Here is a 22,913-nt window from a genome sequence, read left to right on the forward strand (position 1 = left end):
GTTGCTACTATATGTGAGGACTTTGAGTCCTTTCCATCTCTGCTCCAGGAACTCCAAGGGTCCCGGATCTTCATGGTAGTAGCCTCCAATTGGCTGGGACCAGTGAGACTTTTACTCTCTGGCTTTGGATCTGAATGTTTCCTGCTTTACAAGGTAAGAGGCGTTTTACTCAAGAGGCAGTTTTACATTCTGGGAGAGGCAATGGGAGCACAGCTTCCTACAACCCTCTTTGCAGTCCTTTGGGTGATCCACATAGGCATTCAAGACTTCCCAGATGGCAGCATCCCTGAGGTTGTACCTCTGGGAATTTGGAGATGCCCTTTACCTGGGCTTGGCCACTGAAATATTCATGGTCCGGAGTGGGGCTATTTACCATCTTGGACCAGATATGGAGGGATTCTAGAGAAAAAAGACAGGTGCTAGGGAAAGAAGCCATATCCTCTCTCTGGGTGACTGATTTCTGTCTCCCATCCAGCAGATGACTCAGATGGCTTCCACACTCTAGAATGGGTACAGCCACTCTAGAATGATCAGTTAATCTAGTTTGCCTGGGACTTTCCTACTATAAAAGTCCTGAGTCCCAGAGCGCTCTCAGTCCCTAGAAACTGGGACATTTGGCCACTCTGCCTCTTAGTCTCAATGCCACCACTAACTTCAATTCCAGCTGTGAGGACAGAGTCAACCATTCGTAATATAGTGGACAGAAGGATGCATCCCTGATTTGGGATGTTAACCTATAAACAGCAAATGCATATTGCAAAGCTCCCTTTCAAATTGTACATCTGAAGTTGACTGAGCATGAAGAAGGTTCTTCTCTTGTGCTTCAGTTAGGATATTCTGGGCCAGCAATACGCTTTCATTTGCTAAAGGATCTTCTTCAGCTTTTCCATCTAGATATTTAGTGACTTTCAAATGTTAGATTTTCTATAAACGGCTGCAACTAACTATAGAATATACTTTCTCTGGCAATAAAAGAATCAAATATGTAGTTACTATTAAAGTTTAAAGCCATTTTTACATAAATAAATTTTCAAATCACAAATACATATTTGTTAGACACTGTTGCTTTTCATTTCGATTCAGTGCCACCATATCAGCAAAATGCAAGACAGTTGAACCCTTAACAAGCAGAACCACATTGTACCACACACACATAATGAAGCAGATACAGAGTGAGGAGAGGTAATGAAAAGAAGGCATTCCTGATCCTGGAGCAGGTTTGTAGGAGGTAGTGTAGGGTGTGCCCAAGTGTGGACATGCCTGTATAAAAGAATATTAGCTTTTCAGAAATGTCCCTTATCATGTGCAAAAGTGTAATATAAATCTCTTAAACATTTACCTAAATGTCAGGGTCCTACTGAGGATATTTTGTGGCTGCAAATAAAGTTTCAAATAACAAGAATATGTCAATTTCCTTTTATAAAAAAATCACAACTTTTTAATTGTATTTTGAGTGAAAATTTACAAAGCAAATTTGTTTTCCATTCAACCATTCATACATATTTTGCTTTATAACATCAATTGCAATACACATAATGTAATTAAATGTTCCCCATTTCTTTTTAATAAAATTTTGTGAGTTTAGTGAACGTTGACAGAAAAGTTGTTTTCATTTATTCATTGTTGCTCATTTTACTCCCTCTCCCTCCCTTCCCCAGTTCACTTTTTAAAAAATATTAATTGTTGCCCAATTACCTACCTACCCCCTCTAGTCCTCTGTGAAAAGATATACCTCTTATTCTGTACTTTCTCCATTTCTTCCTTGTGATCCTCATTTCCTTCAATCCTATTCCTTCCTGCCTTCTGATCTTTATCCTTGGGCACTTGCTGTTCTTTCAATCTTATATAGTTGTTTATTTCTTTTTTTAAATTTAGGTTGTTTATTTTTCATTTCAATGAACATCTACAGAGATTTTGGGATTCCATTCACTCATTGTTGCACCCTTCTCCCTGCACAAACCCCTCCCCCCTCCCCCCCATTTGCTCCTCTCCTTGAAACGCAAAAGAAAAACTCCCTCATTGGTACACAATCCCCCCCCCGCCCCTCCCCAAACCCCACCCCCTAGCCCCAAATATAATCCACTCTACAACCCTCATTGCATACTCCTACGATAAAAATAATGCCCTAAAATATAATACTTTTAGACTATTCTCTCCCCCATAGACTTCAGTGCCGTAAACATATTTCATCCAGTGTGACTGCCTCATTGGTGTTGTTATTCACCTTATTGGCCTTTTTATTGCTTGGCTGAGGGAGCTTTTGTGGCCTAGTGGATAAGGGGTTGTACTATTAACCTGAAGGCACAGTGATTGAATCCACCAACTGCTCCCATGCAATTTACAGCCTCTAAAATGCCACTGGAGGGTCAGCTATGAGTAGGTTCCAACTTGAGGGCTCATAACAACAAGGTTGTTTGTCTGAATTAAGTTCCTTTTCTTGTTGCACCTGCATCGAGGGTGCCTTACTCCTGACCCAGGTCTCTCTGGGCATTTCTGTGAGACCTTGGCAAGGAGCCTCATACTTGCTCACAATCTGTCATCTGAGATCACACACAATATCCACCCTCCTCCCCTCACTCACATAACCAGTTGCCAAGAGTCACCATTGGCTCTGTCAGTAATTACCATAGGGCAGCTAAGTGTGATGGTTTCTAATGTCTTCAAATAGGTCACTTCTCCAGGTTAGGAGAAGACTGGATCCCTTGTCGACCTGGGAAGACCTCTCCCTCTGCAAGCTAGTTCTACATTTGGCCGGTTGAGTTCCGAGGTTGTTGTGCTGTGCTAAAACCGCTCTGACACTGAGACAGCCACTGTTCAAGCACAAATCTACTCATCTTCATGAGAGTAAACAAGAACTCCACCACAGCACAGTCCACATTCCTCCTTAGAAAGAGGATATTCTCTCCCTCCTTTGAGCAAAGTCTACAGATGTGCAACTTGGTCTTTAACAACTTTTACATCTCACCCAGGGCAGGTTTCTCTTGGAGCCAGTTATTCCAGAATGCCCCCCTCTCTTTGAAGACCCAGCCCTGCATTTACAAATACAAATGACCTTTAGGTGAATACTGAGTAGAACGGGACAGATTATATCAAAGCCATGTTCTGGTCTCTCTTAAAACAGCAAAACTGGTTCCAGTGCCAGATTGTACGGCTACTCAGTCACCACAGAGCTGAATCTAATTTGGGTCCACTTACAACCAGGAGGCTCACATTTCCTAGTGTTTTCCAGGCTATCTCATTATCGACAAGGAATCATCTCATTATTCAGCTATCCAACCATTTAGCAGTATTTGAGCACCTGCTTTGTACCACAAATGATCCATAATGATATCCCCAGTGCCGTGGTCTCTTCTACATCCTGCTTGAACTTCTGGCAATTACCTGTCAGTGTTCTGTTCTAGACATTTTTGGATGACCTACAGCAATATTTTACTTGCATATGATATTTATGAGATTGTTTTGATAATTTCCCCATTCTGTTGGGTCACTTAGAATTGGGAACAAATATGGATCTCATCTCTTCCAGTCAGTCAGCCAGGAAGCTGTCCTCCAAATTTCCTGGTATAAATGATGAGCACATCCAGGGCTGCATCTGTTAGTTGAAACATGTCAGCTGGCATCCATTGATCTTAGTTTTGCCTATGCCTTCAATGCAGCGGGAACTTTCTCTTTCATTACCATTGGTAATCACATGGTACTTCCTGAAATTTTTGTGTCAATGAATTCTTTTTTTGGTACAGTGATTCAGTGTATATCTTCCATCTTCTTTTGATGCTTCTGGGATCATTGAAGATTTTTGTTTATATCATCTCTCAGTGTTAAAACTTGAGGCTTGAATTTTTCAGTTCTTTCAGCTTGAGAAATATCGTGTTAGTTATCCATTCCCATTTTACTCTCTGACCCCAACTCTTTCCCCATCTCATTATCATCTTTTGCTTTGTCTTCTCTATTTGTTCTCTGAACTATTCTGTTCATCTCTTTTACTTTGGTTTCTCAATGCTCTGATAAAATTTTCAGAGCCTCTTCTGACATCCATTTTTGGTTTTTTTCTTTTATTTCTCCTTTGTCTTTGTAATGACCTTTGCTCTCTTCATGGATGATAACCCTGATGTCCACCCATAGTTTTTCTGGTCTTCGACCACTGCATATCAGATAGATCTTGGCTGAAAACAGAGAATACCAGAAGAATACCTATTTGTGTTTAATTGACTATGCAAACACATTTGGCTGTTTGGAACATAATAAACTATGGTTAGCATTGTGAAAATGGAAATCTCAGAACACTTAATTGGTAACAGTATACCTAGATCAAGAAGTTGTTGTCTGAATACAGCAGGGAACAAACACTTCATAGTTTAAAATCAGGAAGGGTGTACATCAGGGATGTATCCTTTCTCCACACCTATTCCATCTGTATGCTCAGTAAATCATTGGTTGAAGCTGACCTCTATAAGGAATGTGGCATCAGGATTGGAGGAAGATTCATCAGTAGCCTGTGTTCTGCACATAACACAACCCTGCTTGCTGAAACTGAGGAGGACTTGAAACACTTGCTGCAGAAGATCAAGGAATACAACCTACAGTATGGATTAAGAAAACAAAGAGATTTCAGTCACTGATTTTTTAGTAAGAACCTCATCAGAGTTTTCTTCCAAAGCATCTCTAGATGAAATTGAACCTCCAACCTTTCAGTTAGTAGCCAAATGTATTAACCATTTGTACCACCCAAGGACTTCTATGGGTACCCTATAGAAGTGACAGTTGGCTAAAAGCTAAAGCATACTTCGTAGTTACAACAAGGGAAGAAAAAGGGCAAGACTAGGAAAAGAGGTAGGGTCCAGGCTGTGTAGAGATTTCTATATACTGCAATATAATGCTGCTTTACTCTCAAGGCCAACAAAAATCAAACATGTAGTTCAGGATAAGAACTCAGGTCCTATGTGGTGCAATAATACCCACCCTCTGCTTGTCCACCTTTTTTTCCCGAAACACCTCGTTCCTGTGCAGTTTCTCTATCACACAATCATACTGGGTGTATGAATGTGCCACATACCTTTACACATTGTGATTTACATATGTAGATAGCATGAGAGTTTAGTCAAAATGACCATGTTCATCTGAGTAATCAGCTGAGCAGCACAAGAACTCATGCAGAGTTTTGGTAGGGCATTCTGTTGCTTCATGGGATTGGTTGCTTTGACTCTCCATAAGACCAGAGGCAAAACTAGCACTACAGCTTAAGAGAAAAACAAAGACCTACACAGGAAACTTCCTTCCAGCTGATGATTAAGTCCAAGTGGTCTTTGCTTCCAGGCAGTTCGCCTGCTCCTAATGGAAATTTGCAGCCTTAATACTAATTCCATATTTACTTGGGATATATTTGTTTCATTAGACTAAGGATTTGCTTTAAAAATATCATGTCTTTGAAAATAGAAATACCACAATCTCCTCCCCTGTGATTAACAGCCTCAGGGGAAAACATGCTTTGAGTCAGCTATGGGTTGGTGCTGATTCAATGGTACACAACAACATCATCTCACTACTAGTAATATACCCTAAAGAAACCAGAGATAGGACACAAACAGATGTATGCACACCAATGTTTATTGCAGCATTATTCACAATAGCAGAGTTGAAAGTAGCCCAAATGCCCATTAACAAATTAATGGATAAGGAAACTGTGGTACAGTCACATAACCAGTGTGAAACATTGGAAAAACAATCATGAACTCCCAAAATACTACAAAATTTGGATGAGGCTAGAGGACATTATGCTGAGTGAAATAATACAGTCACAAAAGGACTAATATTGTATAAAATTACTTATAAAAATGGGAAGATTAGGGGAGGGTAGCAGGAGAGCAGGAAAGAATGGGTAAAAATGAGTATTGTATTGAAAGAGGTAAAGGGAAGGTCAATCTGAAATGAATGGATAGACGGCGAGACATGTGTTTTACAACTAACAATCTGGAGCAGTTTGCACTACAGATTGAATGGGAGGAAGGGAGTAAAAATCTGTGTGAATGATTGAATGAAAAACCAATTTCTTGGTAAACATTCATTCAAATCAGTATTTTATATCATCTTAATCAAGTTGTAACAAGAGATGTGGAATTAATGTTCAGATAGTAACTGATGTTAAGAAAGTCTGATTTGACAACTCCTTATAAATTTTCCTTCCTTCTCCTGTACACTTCCCTTTGACATGAAGCCATCTACTTTTATTGACCTTGCGAAGCAAATTCTTCCCTAGTAAGCCAAGGTTATACGGTGCATACAGTCTTTTGTATGATGCCATGAAACTTCATTTAGTGAAATTCTGGCAATAAAATTCTTGGTTAACAGGAGAAAAAAATATCATGTCTTCCTGATTCTTATAAAGGACACAGACAATATGGAAAAAATGGGGTGAAGGCACAAATTTCATAACTAGCAAACAACACGCAAGGCAGCACTTGGACAATCAAAGCAAGCATGCTAATAAAAGTCCTCTTTGTTTAAGGAATTAATTGTTTGTGGTAATTAAAAGAAGTTAATTATCTAAAAAATGGTATGTTATCCTGTTGTTGTTACAACCTGTCTAGCTACAATCAACTCATAACTGAACCTCCAGTGTGTTCTCAGAGGCTATAAATCGCCTCGGAGGAGACTGCCCATATTCCACAGAGAAGCTGCTGGATTCAAGCCACATGCCTTTGGGTTGGCAGCACAACTCTTTACCACTATGTCACCAGAGCACGGTGGTGCTCTCTATCTTTACTGAAATGGAGTTTAACTTACACTAAGAAAAATGTGCAGAACATGTGTTAACTCAAAAATTATGAAAGCTTGTAATTGTTGAGGGAGGTCCCTGAGACTTTTACGAACTCATAGAGTGTTGATAATAAAACAAAAGACACTCTTTCTTTGGTAGACCTGGAAGTTCTCAGCAGCAGCAAGTAATTTTCAGCTGTGACTGCGCCCAACTGCGCCCATAAACCTCAGAATCACCTGTGCCATTTAAGCAGACGTGTGTCAAAGCCCCAGCTCAAATCTAACAAATTGTTGTTTGAGGGTTAGAGCCTGGGAAGTTGTGATTTTTTTTTTTAAGTGAAACAGCTGACTCTGGATTAGTGGGAAGGTTTAAAACCACTGCTGAAGAGCTCGGGAGCGGGGGCGAAGACATTATAAAGGGTAAAGAAAAGGCAAAAAAATAGTTCTTTGAAAAAACCAAATCAGTATGTCTTTGGCAATACTAAATAAAATCAAAAGCTAGATGATGCAGTTTACTCAGTTATGTAAATAATAAGGGAAATCACTATAGATACAACGTAATTAATACTCCAGTGACATGTGAAAAAAATGTATCATCACCAAATTCTATTCTGGCAATGTGTGTTTTGTTTAACATTTGAAATAAATAAATAGAGCTTGTATATTAACAGAATGAAGAACATCTACACAATCATTTCAGTAGACACAGAAAAATCATTGAGAAAATTAAAGATATTCATAGTTAAAAAAATTGTTGAAAATCTCATAAAGTCCATTAGGATTGATTAAGACTCACCAACAACCTGCATTATGCAGATGACACAACCTTGTTTGCCAAAACTGAGGACCGGAAATGAAATGTTTGCTGCAGAAGGTCAAGTACTGTAGTCTTCAATATGGGTTGAAGCTAAACATCAAGAAGACCAAAATTCTCACCACTGGGCCAACTGGCAGCACCAGGATGGATGAAGAAGAGATTGAGGTTGTTCATTTCAGCTTGCTCAGCCCCACAATCAACACTTTTGGCACTAGGAGTCAGGAAATCGAAAGGCAAATTGCATTGGGGAAATCTGCTGTCAAGGAACTCTACAAAGTACTAAAGAGCAATATGTCAATCTAGAGAGTAAGATGCACCTGATCCAGGCCATCAGCTTCACAATTACTTACTATGCATCAGAGAGCTGAACAATGATTAAGAATAACAGAAAAATTGATGCATTTGAGTTGTGGTGCTGGAGAAGAGTACTAAACATACAATGGACCACCAGGTCTGTCTTGGAGAGAGTGAAACCAAGTTTCTCCTTAGAGGCAAGGATTCTGAATCTTCATCTCATATACTTGGTACATGTGGCTAAGTGAGCCCAGTCCTTGGAGAAAGACATCATGCTTGAAAGGGTGGAGGGACAGTGCAGGAAAGGAAGGTGCAACGGGATTAGGTGTGTCAGAGTCAGTGAGACTGGCTCAGAACAGAACAGGTCACATGAGTTGTGGGCAACTTGATGGCACATAAAACAATGCCAAAAATCTGAAAATTTACAGATAAATTATTAGAATTAAAAGGTGAATTTAACAAGCTCATGGAATTTAGGATGTAAAAACATGTCTATATACTAGTAATGCATAATTAAAGTGAATTTAAATAATTAAAAGAGCTTCAAAAACATCAAAACCCTAAGAGTTTAATAAAAAGTTTACAAGAGTTTTAGATAGAAATTGAAGACTTAAATGAGGAACCATTTTACATAATTCTCATACATCTTTCTTCCTCTTTACCTCACATCTTTCTTTATAATCCTAAGAAATGTAAAACTGAATCTTAGTCTGAGTAAGAGACAGGACTGGACCTAAAGGCAGTTGTCCTGTGCCATCAGGCCAATTCCTGTTCATAGTGACACCCAGAGGAGCCACTCGCTGCCTCTGCCTCAGAGCCCACTGAGAGCTACTGGTGGATCTGAACCTCCAGAGGAATGACCCAGTAGGATTCCTGTCTTTACAGAAGATGTCAGATCTTTCTCCTACACAGTGATGGTGGATCTGAATAACCAACCCTTTGGTAAGCAGCTATGGACTTCAGTACTGCATCATTGGGACTCCTTAAAAGCAGCTGACCTACAACCAGGAGAGGATAAAATAGATGAATAGGACTTTCTAAGAATCAAATCCCTATGCATATCCAAAAACTTCTCCAACAAGGTAAAAAAGGGACGCCACATATGTTGGGGAAAAATATTTGGTAATGACATGTCTAATAAGGGACTTATATATAGAATTTACAGAATACTCTAGCACCACAAGATAAACAATTGAAAAATGGGCACAGGATATGAACAGATGTGTCACCAAAGAAGACATTCAGCTGGTGAACAAACACGTGAAGAAGTGTTCAAAATCCCTAGCTCTAAGAGAGAGAGATGTAAATAAAAACAACTATGAGATATCATCTCACCCCAGTCAGAATAGCAAAATAGAACAGCAACCAAATGCTGGCAAGGTTGCAGAGAAATTGGAACCTTTATTCACCGATGGTGGGAGTGTAAAATGGTGCAAGCACTCTGGAAGGAAGTATGACGCTTTCTCAAAAAGTTGGAAATAGACTTCAATGCAGTAAATAGAATTTATCCAGTTTTTCTTAGGGCATTATGTTTATCATAAGAGTACAGAATGAGGGTTGCAGAGTGGATTATATTTGGGGTGGAGTGGGGGGTCTGTGGGGGGATTGTGTATCAATGAAGGAGTTTTTATTTTGCTTTTCAAGGAAAGGAGTGAATGGGGGGTGGCAGGGGGGGTGGGCGGTGAGAAAAGTGCAACAATGAATGAATGGAATTCTGAAATCTCTGTAGATGTTCATTGAAATAAAAAAAAAAAGTTGGAAATAGAAATATCATTTGACCCAGCATTTCCACTAGTGGGAATATATCCTAAAGAAACCAGAACTACCTCCCAAGCAGATATATGCACACCCATATTTATTGTGGCTTTGTTCAAAATAGCAAAGAGTTGAAAACAACCCAAGTACCCATCAACAAATGAATGGGTAGAAAAGCTGTCTTATAGTCACACAATGGAATACTATGCTGCATTGAAAAACAAGGAACTCATGAAATATTATACAAAATGGGTGACCCTAGAGGACATTATGTTGAGTGAAATATCTCAGTCACAAAAGAACAAATATTGCATAGTGCAACATCAGGGCTGGGGGAACCTAAGAAAAGAGGGGATAAATTATGTATACTGCATTGAGACAGATGAGGAAGAGAACTGTATAAAAGGAATATATGATTAGGTATTATTTTTATGGCAAGAATCCAGAATAAGAGATACATAGTAAAGTGGGCTGGGAAGAAGGGATTATTTGGCAATGAAAGAAAATTTTTTTCCAAAGAAAAAAGAGAACTGGGGGGCGCGGGGTGGGCAGGGAGGAAATTGTGCAACAATATATGACTTTAAATCAAAACTCTGTAAACGTCCATCAAAATTTCAATAATAATAATAATAAATGCAGCTGAGCGAGGCCCGACCTGCCCGGGAACTGGAAGTAGAGCTCCTCCTTCTGCAGCCTCCTCCTAGGCTGAGCTCACCCTCGTGTGTGAGGTCTCAAGTGTGCAGGAGGGACGGCGACTTCAGTTGGGACAGCTGGACATCTAGGACGACCCTCTTGCATACCCACAAACCTCAAGTGGGCATGACAGTAGCTGTGGGGAGAAAGCATTAATTCTCGGCTTCCAAGCCACCTAGCATCCTGCTTCCGCTCTTGTCCATTACGTGGCCCCTTGGCGTTTGCACACCCCATTCCCTTTATCCGCGGGCCATGAAAGATGTGTTGGTGGCGTTCAGCCAAATGGGCTCTCTCTGCTCAGCCTTGCGCAGAAGAAACTTTACGGCGATGTCATGAAATCTGGATGCAGTAGTCATTGAAACCGTGTGTGATGGGCAGAAAGTATCCACTAAACAAACAACAGTGACATTCAGAAAGAAGCCCAACATCTTCTGCCAGTCCAGGGAAATCTCTAAATCACGTGGAAATGAGGGTCAACGTGCAAACCAAGCGGGATATTTGAGACGTTGAAAGCACGGCCATGACGAGCGTGCAGAGACCCCCAGACCTCCTGCCGCCAGCATGGAACATTACCCTGTCCAAAACAGAAATGAGACTCACAAACAGATGGAACGTTCCCGAAAGGCGTTATCACTCCCTGCCGTGGGGAGCCCAGTGAATGCAATGCAAGTGGAAAGAAAGCCTTTTCTGCTGCTTCACAATCGTAGACATGTCAGTGATGGAAGTTAGCCTCACTGATGGATGTGAGCAATGTGGGAAGACCTTCCGGTGCTCCTCCCTCTTAGCTGCATATACGCAGAGGCACACCAGACAGTGGCTTTATCCCTGCACCCAGAAGGCTTCACTCAGCACTCATCAGGTGGACGCACACGGGGAAGAGGCCTTAGAAGTGTGCACACTGCAGAAAAGGCTTCGCTTAGCAGTCCACGCTGGCAGCGCACGTCTGTACGCACACGAGACAGGCCTCCCGCGCGCAGACTGCGGGAAAGGCTTCGTGCAGCACTCCTCGCCCCGAAAGCACACCTTGACAGGCACCTGCGTACCGACTCTGCAGAGGCCATACAAATGCACACGGTGTGGGAAGGGCTTCAGTGAACTCACCAGCCTCAAGCAGCACATGGGAACTCACTCCGAAGAAAGGCCTCCTTAGTGTTAATATGGAGTGCGGGAAAGGGCTTATGAATCTCACATCCCCTCGGGAAACATTTAAAACTCACAGTGGATGGGGCAGGAGGAAGGTCAAGGGAGGATTTGTGTATTGACCCTCAGTACACACATGAAGATTGACTTGCAGGACGGACAGTCATGAACGTAATTTTAGAGTCTTTCTTGAACTCGAGTCTCACTGGACATAGGTGAATTGACACTGAACACCGAATGTAAGGACGTGAGGCATCCCTTAGCTCTAACTAGGATATTATTCCCATGCCGGGCCCACACTGCCCTCGAGCCCTTATCAACATCAACAATATGGTAAGGGGTTTACTGGATCACATGCCTCAGAAATTGGATCAGAAATCATAGGAGGGAAGGCCTTATCATTGTGACACATTTAGGGATGTTTTTATTTGAGCTTCAAACATCACCCCATGGAGCAGAACTCATAACTTAACTAAATACAGGTGAGAACAATGTAAGACCTTTTTTTCTTTCTTTCCCCAAATTTACACATTCACAGAAGTACCCACCTTTTCTTGAAAGGGCACCTTTTCTTGAATCCTCTTCTACCGTTTCACACAACCCATTGCTATGTATTGGGGTGGTTTGTGTAGGTGTGTAAAATGCTAGCTGCTCACCCACCCGACTCCCCTTAAGCAGTCATTCTCTCACTTGCCACCACTGAAATTTGTGCAGTGCTGCATCTTTCTCCCAGCCAGGAAGCATTCTGTTCCAAAAAACTAATGTCTCTCAGTTTGTCTTCAGGTCTGTTTTTCAGTTTGCAAACACAAACCTTGAAGGACTTTCCCTCTGGGAAATAAGCCTCAACACACTTCCACTGGTGGCATGGGTAGATCCAAGTATCTCTGCATGCTGTGGATTTCCCTTGGATCTTGAATCACACAAATATTCCTAAGGATCCCCACTTGGTGCTGTCAAGTTGAGTACAACCCACAGTGACGACATGAACAACAGATTGGAAACCTGCCCTATTCTGTGCCATCCTCACAATCTCTGACACAGTGGAGCCCATGGCTGCAGTCAATGACCAGGGAGTAGGAATAACATGTGAAAAAGGTACAAGGCAAAATATATTCTGAGAACACCAGGGACAGTTGTGCACTTGCTAAAAGCATATAGGCTTTGAAGTTGGACACATCAAAGATTAGTGTGCTATTCTACTTCCGAGGTCTATTGTTGGGTGCAATTTTCAGAGGCAGTTAATCGCATGGGAGAAGACTGCTCATCCTTCTCCTGCAGAGCAGCTGGTGGATTCAAACTGTGTGCCTTCAGGATTTCAAACAAAAAGCACTTCTGCAATAAGGGTCTTAAGCACAGCAGATTGTGAGAATGGCACACAACTGGGCAGGGTTTGTGCTTATGTACATAGGGTAGCTATGAAGTAACCTTAACAACAACAAAACATTTATAAAAGTGGTTTACTGTCAATGTTTAGGAAAACAAGACAAGTTTTAGAGTGGAGATAATAACAAGAAGACAACTGGCAAGTGAGATGAGATGTTATCACCTACCACTAGGTGATGCTCAGGAACTGAGTGCTCCCTGTTCTTATTCCAAACAGGACAACTATCAAGCTTCTCAAATCTTTATCTGCTAACTTTTAAAGGAGAAAAATTGAAATAATAGACATACTTACTGGGCCCAGACATTTCTAAAATGGTAAAAACATTAAAAAAGAGAAGTCATGCTGTACACCAAAGGTAAGACAAACATTTTATTGCACATTTATAAAATCTGCATAGTTAAATCAAGTGGTCCTCCCTCCCACCATTCCTCCATTGATCTTTAAAATTTGGCTAAAACAATACCCAATTAAGAGGCTTTAAAAAAAGGGCAACAGGGATATTTCTTTTTACATATACACATACATACTTTTTTTTTTTTTCCTTTCTACAAATCTACATCCTGTATTATTTAAAGAAGGAGTCAAAATGTTCTTCGGGGCCAGCAGCAGCCTTAGATACCTGTTTTTTAACAGTTTTCAGATGCTAGCAAAATTTAACCTAAATGGTTAAAAACTACTAAACATTATCGCAAGTGAAGGTTGATAATGCTTTCCTTTCTTTTACTCAGGACAGAAGATGAGGTTTTGTGCTTTATTTAAAAAAAAAAATGTAAAAGAGGGGAAAGAAGAAAATAAAGAGGCAGAAAATTCTCTTGATTTGTCAACCTCTCACTGACACACAGCCCTTATTTTCCACCCACACATCAAAGGGTGGTGGTTCACCAGCAACCCATTTTGTTATCTCTTGTCAAGTCAGTCTGTTTGTGTTTCTAATCTCTTGCAGTTAACAGGTTTAAAATGTCATTAGTATTTGATAAAATAAGTAATGGCTGCTCATCCGTCACATTCTGATGAATCATTTTTCTTTTCTGTCAAAAATACTTAGACCTGAAGAAAACATAAGAAGAGGCAGCAGTCTAGGAAGAGCCCAGGCTTTCCTGTAGGTACTAAGGCATTTTAGGTTTTCTGACGTAACTCAATACCTCAATACACTGGGTCCGGCCTTTTCTAGTAAAAGAGTCTTCACAAACTCTGAACCTAAAAAGTGCAATTTTATTTTAAATCCTATATACAATATAGCACGGTTGGGGTCTCAACCCGAATATCACCTACCCAACTAATCATTCTCCCAAGGTGGACACTGTAACAAGGGATTTGTGTGCAAGGGGAGGCACGCAGAGACCAGATGGCCTTCAACACACTGGGGCTCAGTTCACTGTCACTGCAGAAACACCTTGAATTGACTCCATGACAGCTGCAAATCGACTACAAAGGTCATAGGGAGAATTGGGCCGAATAGTAGGAGGCTCTTTCAAGACAAGGATTTCTGCAGAGGGATCCAGAAGCCTTGGTAGAAACTCCCCTAAGCAGAGCTGAAGATTTTCTGTGGAGGAAAAGGGATAGTTACATGCCAAGCTAAAAAGATCTTCAAGTAGAAAATATGCCTGCAACTATTCCAGAAAGCATTCAAAGACCACCACCCAATTCCAAAGACCAAAGTGCTCTGCTGGTCAGCAGCGTAATGACTTGTGGCAGAATAATGTCATATATGTATTCCTTATGGACAGATCTTCTAATCAATTATACTTTTAAAATTGGAGAAAGTAAATATGATACTGTATACTATAAATACAACTTACTACGCTCTAGCAATTAAAATATATCAGCACCTCCATGTGCAAATTGAATACATTAAAAGGAAATATGATAACTACCTGTTATTTGACAATTTCTCAACAAAGGTTATACGCTCAAGCACTGGAATAACTATATATCAGTGAGATAAAAATGATAGAATTTTTCAACTTTCTAAATTTACCTAATGCACTTTAAAGGCTCTCAGCCTAAGATGTTTTTGATGAATAAGGATCTTTCATGTACTAATTTATTAACCTCACAGCTATGATTGTTAAAATTGAACTCAGGAAAATTTACTTACGGTATCACCAAGTAATCAAATTCTGAATAAATGAAAAATTTAAAACTGTATGAGAGTTCAGATTTTAGCAGATGAAAAAGTGATGAAATCTTTTCATTCCTAGAGAGCCTGTTTTTCCCCAACCAAGCTGGTTCCACCTGGGATCACAGGGCAGGAGGCTGCCCATCTCTCTCCCTCTGATCTACTGGTGGCTGTGAACTGCTGGAGAGTTGGAGGTTTTGTGAGAGCAGTGCAACCCTCAGGGATTACACAGCTGGAGCTCACTGTAATATTGAGACTTCTTAAAAATCCTTAGAAATGATTATAAGTACTAATAACACACCTGCAATGTCTTTCCCAAGGTAAGAGCACCAATGGTTTCTCATGACCTCGATAGCATCCAGGTCATCCTTAGAGATGTCATTATTGATGATAAGGTGAATGCAGGGAATGATTAACTCATTCATCACATTTATGCCCTCGGTTACAGAGTGGTCATCATTTGTTTCAAAGAGAGAAGCTGCTTTGGCATTTAGCTCCTGAAAAAAAAAAAGGGCAGAGTGGAGAAAGTCTGAATAAAAACAAAATTCCAAATTCTCAGGAACCCTAGACATTCTGGAGCCACAGAGGGTAGATGAATCTCTAAAATTGCCCTATGATAATCTTTAAATAAAAGTAACCCCTAAAGCCATACTAAAAATGAGCATAACTAGTTTTAAAGAAAGGTCTACCTTAAACATTTTGCTCTTTTAAGAACTACTTATATGAGATGTAACTGATGACTGCAACTGAAAACATTAGGAAAAAACCTTAGTGAGCAGTGAATCTGTTAATAAGGGAGGAATAACTCAGAAAAGGAAGGTGAACAGTTGAACAATTTAAAGCATATAATCCAATGTCACTAAATCATACATGTAGAAACAAGTGAATCAAAACGCATATCATGTGCATATTCTCAATGAAAATTTATAAAATTTATAAGGGAGAATAAAGTTTGAATAAGTTAAATCCCTACTTAAAGAGCCTATACAACTCTAAAGAACTCGTTTCTATGGTAGAGCCATTCTTGAGATTCTAGAAGGAGTCTAAAACATATTGGAGATAATAATTTTTCATTGGTTTGCTTACAAAATTCATATACATTGTGTTTCACACTATTCTTCATTCACATTGTTTCATACAATCATTCTCATGCATTGTTATAAAAATAATCATCTTTGGGCCTTGCTCATCATTACCCCATCTTTTCACCCAGGCCTTTTCTATTTCCTTACCCTCCTCCTTCTAACCACAAACTGTGCAACCCTGTGGTCCTGCCGCTACCCATCTTCACCCCTCGGCTCCCACCCCTTCCCCCCTTGGAGATAATGATTGTATTTAAGTTATATATCTTCATGGCTTTAAGAAAGAAGTAAACCTAAGAAAAGAAAATCTTAAAGTCTTACAAACAGCACATACCAGAAGGCATTTTCTTCGATACAAAGCAATCACGGACTCCTTGACTCCCCGCTGGGGCCCCTTTAGGAGTAGAGACACATTGCTCTGGTAAGCATACACCAGGTATGAGAGGGCCTCTTGGTACCTTAGAAAATGGAAGAAAACAGCTGAGTGCTCTTCCTCAAAGTCTAGAGTTTAGATGTCACTGTTCCTCAACACAGAATCTCCTTTGCTTCACAGATGAAAGGGCTTTAAACATGGAAGCAGAAAGGCACACAAGGAAAGGCTGAGAACCAAAGACTAAAGCCAGCCCTGCCAAACCACAAATGGGCCCATCAGGAAACCTCCAGAGACTAGCTTCCTCATCGCAAAGATTGTTTCCTTATGAATTAAGGTTCACGCCAACTCTAAAATTCACTTTCTGAGTTTACCTTCATTTATTATATGGAAAGTCTGGCACAGTACACCTTTAGTTGTTGAGTAGCGTAGAGTCAGAACCGACGCATAGCTGACCCTCCGGTAGGTTTTCAGAGGCAATGAATCGCACAGGAGGGAGCAGCTGCTGGATTCGAACTACTTGCTTTCTGGATTGCAGTGCAGTTTCTTACCAGAGCTCTCTACCTTTATAGTAATAAAGCTATCATTATGGGAAGTAGTAAGAAATATGTATAGTGTTGAGAGCAGAAATGAAAAGTTAATACCAGAAAGATCAGACACACACTGAATTTTGTGACAAGGAACATGGCTTAAAGCTGTGATTCTTGGGATTCAATAAACAAATACTGATCTATATAGTCTTAGTAAAATAAAAGACCAACGTACTTTCCTTTTTGATAGAGTTCCAAGCCTGTTAGGAGATACACAGACACCTTTCGAAACAAACTATAATCTTCATGCCATTTCTGAAAAGGAATGATGACTATTAATGATGATAATCACAAAACTATTTCTAACCTTCCATTGCAAGAAGTTTAAAATGTCATACAAATAGTTATTAAGCACATAAAACAAAGGCAAAATCTTTCAGATTTTCTGATCTTAATTTTAACTTCTTGATCTTTCTACAGAAAACACATATATTTATATGTTAAAAATGTAAAAATATGCTCTAGGTCTTAATTTCAAAGGTGTAGGCATTTAGCTTTGGCGTAAAACAATTATCATTTAAGTTGTCAAAACACTGCTCACATGAGTAACTGGAAAGACAAAACAGTGCTGGAGTCACACAGAACAGAATACCACCACTCCAACTGTCAGGTCAGCACAGACCCTGAGTGACCTATAGGCTAGAGAAGAACACTCGTTAGGGTCTCCAAGGCCATATCATCTTATGACTATCACTTCTTTCTTCCAGAGGAGTTAGTGGATTCAAATTATCAGTCTTCGGGTTAGGAGTCAAGTGCTCAACCATGGCACCACTAGGGACTGATAGCTTACTGCACAAAACAACAACTCACTGCCATCAAGTCAGAAACAACCTTCGAGTGAGTTATCAGAGGCTGTAAATCAAATAGGCATAGACTCTGCCATCTCCGGTGGAGGAGCACCTGGTGGATTCAAACCACCTGCCTTAAGAGCTGGCAGTACCACTTCTTATTACTAGGCCACCACTCCCGATGGCTTACCACTGGGGGTCCTTAAGTTTGTTCTAGGTAGAATTTTTTTTAATGTACCATTATATCCTATCCTGTGCCATCCTCACATTTCCCAACACATAAATGCATATCAGCAAATTGTAATATTTAACCTAAACTATGATTTCAAGAATCTTATTGCCTAGAACAAAGTGGGTGTTCTGGGAGACTGAAATATTCATTCATTCTAATGTTGCTGTTAGGTGCCGTCAAGTCAGAACCGACTCATTGATGATCCAGTCGCTTTTTGGAGGCAGTAAAGCTTCTTACCTCTGGGCCATCAGAGAAGAATGGAACAAAAGAAGACAGGTACTGATTCTTCTGAGCTTAAGAATAGACTGTCTATAATCTTTCAGATTATTGGAAGGTGTTTTTTTTTTTTTCAAGAAAACAAATTCTGTAATAACACAAATTTACTAGTTTTGCCTCATGTATCAAGTATCTCAGGAATTAATATTAAAGCTTACAAACTATCCAGAGATTTTAAAAAAGACTTCACCTTGTACTCTTCCATATTCATATCATCTGGACCGATTTCTTTCAGTTTAGCTTGAGCCACTTTCATAATGCTGATTGATCTGTAGGGGCAAGTTTCAGAAAGCAATGAAGGAATGCAGCAGTTTCCCCACCAGAAAGAAGAATTCACGTAGCTAGACCACAAGGGTGCTAGCCACGCAAATAGTCACTTCTCACCTTTCATCATAGCTGAGATTTTTATCAGCAAACTGTTCCAAAAGGGTCCGTTCTACCACCCTTTTGGGTGCTTCATTTTGGAAAAAGTAGACAAGGACATGCTGAAGTCGAGGGTCACTGTGAGAGGTAGGGGTCTCCTTGGCAAGCTGATAGAGCCTGGAATATTCTTCATGGAATGCCTATTAAAGACAGGACTGGAAGTCACAAAGGGCTCAATAGGGAGTTCTGCACACAGAAACTGATGCTATGAGTAAGACTCTTCTGATATTAAGACATGAGCACTCACAAGCGAGACAACTATGGAATCCTTCAAGTGTTTGCATTTCACAGGAGATTAAGTTCCTCTAGTGTTCTGATAACAAAGACACACTATCCTCAGGAGAAATGAATTTTTCTTACAAAGTTACTGGACATGCAAACACTTTAACTGTTTCAGATACATCCTTTGTATCTCACTGACATGAATTTTATATATCCACACATATACCATCTTATCCTAGTATGTTAAAAAGCCTAGACTACTTCCATATATTATGGACCCCAGATTACGAAGGCAAAATCCCAGAGTGGTATTAATAGATTATCTCTACACAGCAACAATAACAAACCACCCCCCCTCGGCTAGATGTAGCATAGTATGACTATGCTAGTCAAGGCTGCCTTACTAAAGAGAAGAGGAATGCTTAGTTTAGTAGTATTGCTGGCTCATTAGTTGACAAGAAACAGAGAAGGAGCTTTTCAATGAAAAACATTTGTAATCCCAGTATTCTCATTTTATAGAATTAGGATACCTGCGTTATAAGGATTAAAATGTGAGAAACAGCAATACCTTGATAAGCCCTGCTTCAGACCCATCCCGGTCAAAGGTCTGACGGGCTTTAGCTATGGCCAGGATGACGCCTTGCATGGCAGGGCTCAGCATCACCTACCACAGGAAGGCACAAAACATAGAGAAGGGACAGAAGAAAGGTTCAACAGAACACATGGAAGAGAGATGAACAGAGTATTGATGGGATGCATAGCTGTATACTGTTGATTATCCACTACTGCTAAGTAATGTTTTATACAGACATTTCTTCCAATTCTTAAACAACATGCCTCTGGAAACTCTATGAAGTTTGATAAATGATGAGAATTATAGAAAGGCTTCAGGTCTTTTGTTCATAGGGTCGTTATGCATGGTGCTCGACTCGATGGCAAACAACAACAACATATAATATTAACACCTTGCCCACACAACCTTAGCAGGATGAAGGAAGTTGTCTAAAGATAACGTCAATATGGTAATGCTGAAGAACTGAGGTAAATGACAGTTCTCAGAGAAGTGACTAAGGTGAGCATTCTAATACAGTACTAGAGTTTGGCTGTATATCCTGAATCCACAAATGTTTTAGAGTTTTACTGAGATGAATGGCCAGGAAATCAGAGGTAAAAACTGATTTTATAAAATAAAATCAAAACCTCTCAATAATTAGGAAAAAAAAAATCAGAGAGGGACAAGTCACAATTCATGTCTGTTTATGTGCAGTGATGATTAAAAAGGAGACAGACAATGAATACTGTGTGATTCTATAGCTTCTTCCTAAAGCCTTAGAATTAAAAACAACTCTGATTCATATTTGTTTTGATTACTGAACAAATGAAAAATAATTTATATTAGGAAGGAAAAGTAGAGTAAGGACACTAAAAACAAAGATTCCCGATTTAGGATAAGAATGTAACTTTTAATTTATTAATTTAAAAAGAAAAACTAAATTCTCTGAGTCATCTAGATTATAGTGGCCACTATAAGTATAAGCATGTGTTGTGTGTGTATATATATTTTTATATATTAGAAACAAGGCAGTACCATATCTTTAAGAATAGCAAGGTCAAAACCAGACAGGTCTTCCATTATTAGCTTCAATGAAAAATATTAGCTATTGTCAAATACCTTAAAAAGACAATATTCAACCACATAAGAAAGAAGTTCAGACTGACCACACATCGCTAGACCCTGCACTTGTCTATGTACCTCCTCATCATATCCATCTGCATCAGATCTAACCAGAATCCTTCCCACACTGGGAATCTCGACTTCAGAGACCTCAGAGTTAGGCTGGGCAGTAGACTCTGCTTCATTAGCCTTGTGGGGCTGCTCTGACTGCTCTGCAAGGTTTGTTTCCTGAGGCATAGGCTTCTTAGGTTCAGTTTCCTTAAGCTGTGGCAGCAGAATGGAGAGAAAGAGTAAGGGGAAAAGGAGAAATGAAGAGGGGCTGGTTAAATGTAGCAGAGATGCAGAACAACAGAAATATGAGAAACATGTGGTAATTGCTGATGAAAGGCTGAGTGTCCTGGATCCAGACTTCTGTCTTTCTCACCTCACTCAGGGCCGCTTCGACACCACTCTTCTCAAAGGCGTGGGCTGTGTTGGCAATAGCCTGGGCAGTCTGTTCTTTGGCAATCACAGCGTGCTCAGATGACAAGCAGCGAACCCCGTGAGAAGAGGTTACTGGAGGCTCTAATGAAGAAGGGGACAGAGGTATTACTAGCATATGAGGACTTTTTTTTTTTTTAAAAAAAAAAAAGCCTAACATATCTTGACATAAAATAAGCAGTATAAATACAATTAAGTTTTTAAAAAATCCTCCTAGCCAACTTCCCCACTCCAAAAAGGCAAAATATTCTTAGAAATGATTAACTAAAACAAATGGCCACTTCAGCAAGAATGTATGAGTCATTTATAAAATTTGTTGTGCCTCCAATTTTATCATACTTGGCTTTATGCCAAGAAAGATTCCTAAAAACAAAGGATGGTTTGGAGAACAGTATAGGTATCCCCTGACTATCCATGTTATGCTGAACTATACTTAAGAATGTCTGAGGGTATTGTATTTAAAAAAATCTTACTGTTATTAATCTGTATAACAAACAATGTTGCAGCCTATAATTTACTGATTTTGTTACAAAGATACTGATAATAAAGGCAAAGTTGAGGTACTGCATTTCAGAAATTACTTATAAGAAAGTCACTGGCATTTAACCTCCATTTTAAGTCAAGCACTACTTATATTAATAAAGTCTACCTATGAATCTTATCCTACAACTTTTAAAATAAGCAAAAACTATCTACATGATTAAATACAAGTAGCTACTAGTCATTCGAGGTTAACTTCTGGTCATCAGAAATCATTCTAAAAACACAAGTTATTCCATTTAGGTTGTACTTTAAACATATGACTTGACTTTAAACACATTATGTATGCAGACTATGGCATCAATCAGTTAGTCACTGGAGTACAGGTTCGCTCAGGGAACACGACAGGAATGACATCAGTAAAGCACTCCTCTCTGATACCTGGTGATGTAGGGAAATCCTGCGATGATGAGGTGGTAGAGGATTCCATCTGAGGGATTTTGCAAGACTGTTCTTCTTCCCACTCCTCTACCTCCTGCTCAAACCTCCAGTTATCTTCCCGAATATAATGCTTAAGTTCAACAGACAGGCTTTCCAGTTCTTCTAACATATGATCTGATTCATCTGGGGCTGTCTCTGAAGAAGAACAAAGGCACAAGTAAAATGAAATCAATCCAGCAAAAGGTCTTTTCTCAAAAGGAAGTAAGACATCTTGATTTTTTTTCCTTCCTACAACAAAAGTACATCCATATATGTACAATGCACACTGGAAATATTAACAGTATAATGCCAATAATCACAACACACCAGTTACTAGTGCCTGGCCTATCAGTTAGTACTCATTAAAGATTCATAAAATGACTGAATAAATGAGCAAATGAATAAATGGTAAGAGTAAAGCTAAGGAGCAGAGGGTGAGAGGATGGGCAGGGGGTAATCATAGGATTGCACAATTTGATGGGTAAATTAGAGGGATTTGTAAAGGAAATGGGAAAGATCTGGTGAGAAAAACAATGCACACAAACTTTGTAAGTAAACCAGTATAAAATAAAAATTTTGTTTTTAAAAAAAGAGTAAAGCTAAGGATTAGAGACCAATCATTGACAAATGTAGCAAGATCAAACATCTGTGAGAAATTAAGAAATAAAATTTCAAGATAAACAGTTTGTTTTATCAATTTAACCATTTCATCTATTGATGATGAGAATGTCCATCTCATGAGGATTAGAGATAAGTCACAGATATTTAGAAAACAAACAAAAATCTCCCAAACCAATTAGTTGCAATGAGTCCATTCTGATTAACAGCAACCCCACGTGTGTCTGAGCAGACCTGGGCTA

The 22,913-nt window shown here is 39.6% G+C and overlaps 1 protein-coding gene across 1 annotated transcript in view; it reads right to left on the reverse strand.

Annotated features, from left to right (window-relative positions):
• Positions 1 to 13,841: 13,841 nt before the first annotated feature.
• USP28 (ubiquitin specific peptidase 28) overlaps positions 13,842 to 22,913 on the reverse strand; it is a 98,383-nt gene continuing 89,311 nt past the window's right edge. The window contains exons 17-25 of the mRNA XM_006890792.1: positions 22,015 to 22,209; positions 21,038 to 21,177; positions 19,507 to 19,602; positions 18,678 to 18,856; positions 18,484 to 18,562; positions 17,173 to 17,252; positions 16,372 to 16,495; positions 15,257 to 15,452; positions 13,842 to 14,379 (exon numbers count right to left, since the gene is read on the reverse strand). Coding sequence (XP_006890854.1) covers positions 14,204 to 14,379; positions 15,257 to 15,452; positions 16,372 to 16,495; positions 17,173 to 17,252; positions 18,484 to 18,562; positions 18,678 to 18,856; positions 19,507 to 19,602; positions 21,038 to 21,177; positions 22,015 to 22,209 — 1,265 coding nt within the window. The 3' untranslated portion in view covers positions 13,842 to 14,203. The remainder of the gene's footprint in view (positions 14,380 to 15,256; positions 15,453 to 16,371; positions 16,496 to 17,172; positions 17,253 to 18,483; positions 18,563 to 18,677; positions 18,857 to 19,506; positions 19,603 to 21,037; positions 21,178 to 22,014; positions 22,210 to 22,913) is intronic.

The sequence above is a fragment of the Elephantulus edwardii genome, unplaced genomic scaffold, assembly GCF_000299155.1.
Source record: "Elephantulus edwardii isolate Elephantulus edwardi_28Jun2011 unplaced genomic scaffold, EleEdw1.0 scaffold00093, whole genome shotgun sequence".
Classification (NCBI taxonomy): domain Eukaryota; kingdom Metazoa; phylum Chordata; class Mammalia; order Macroscelidea; family Macroscelididae; genus Elephantulus; species Elephantulus edwardii.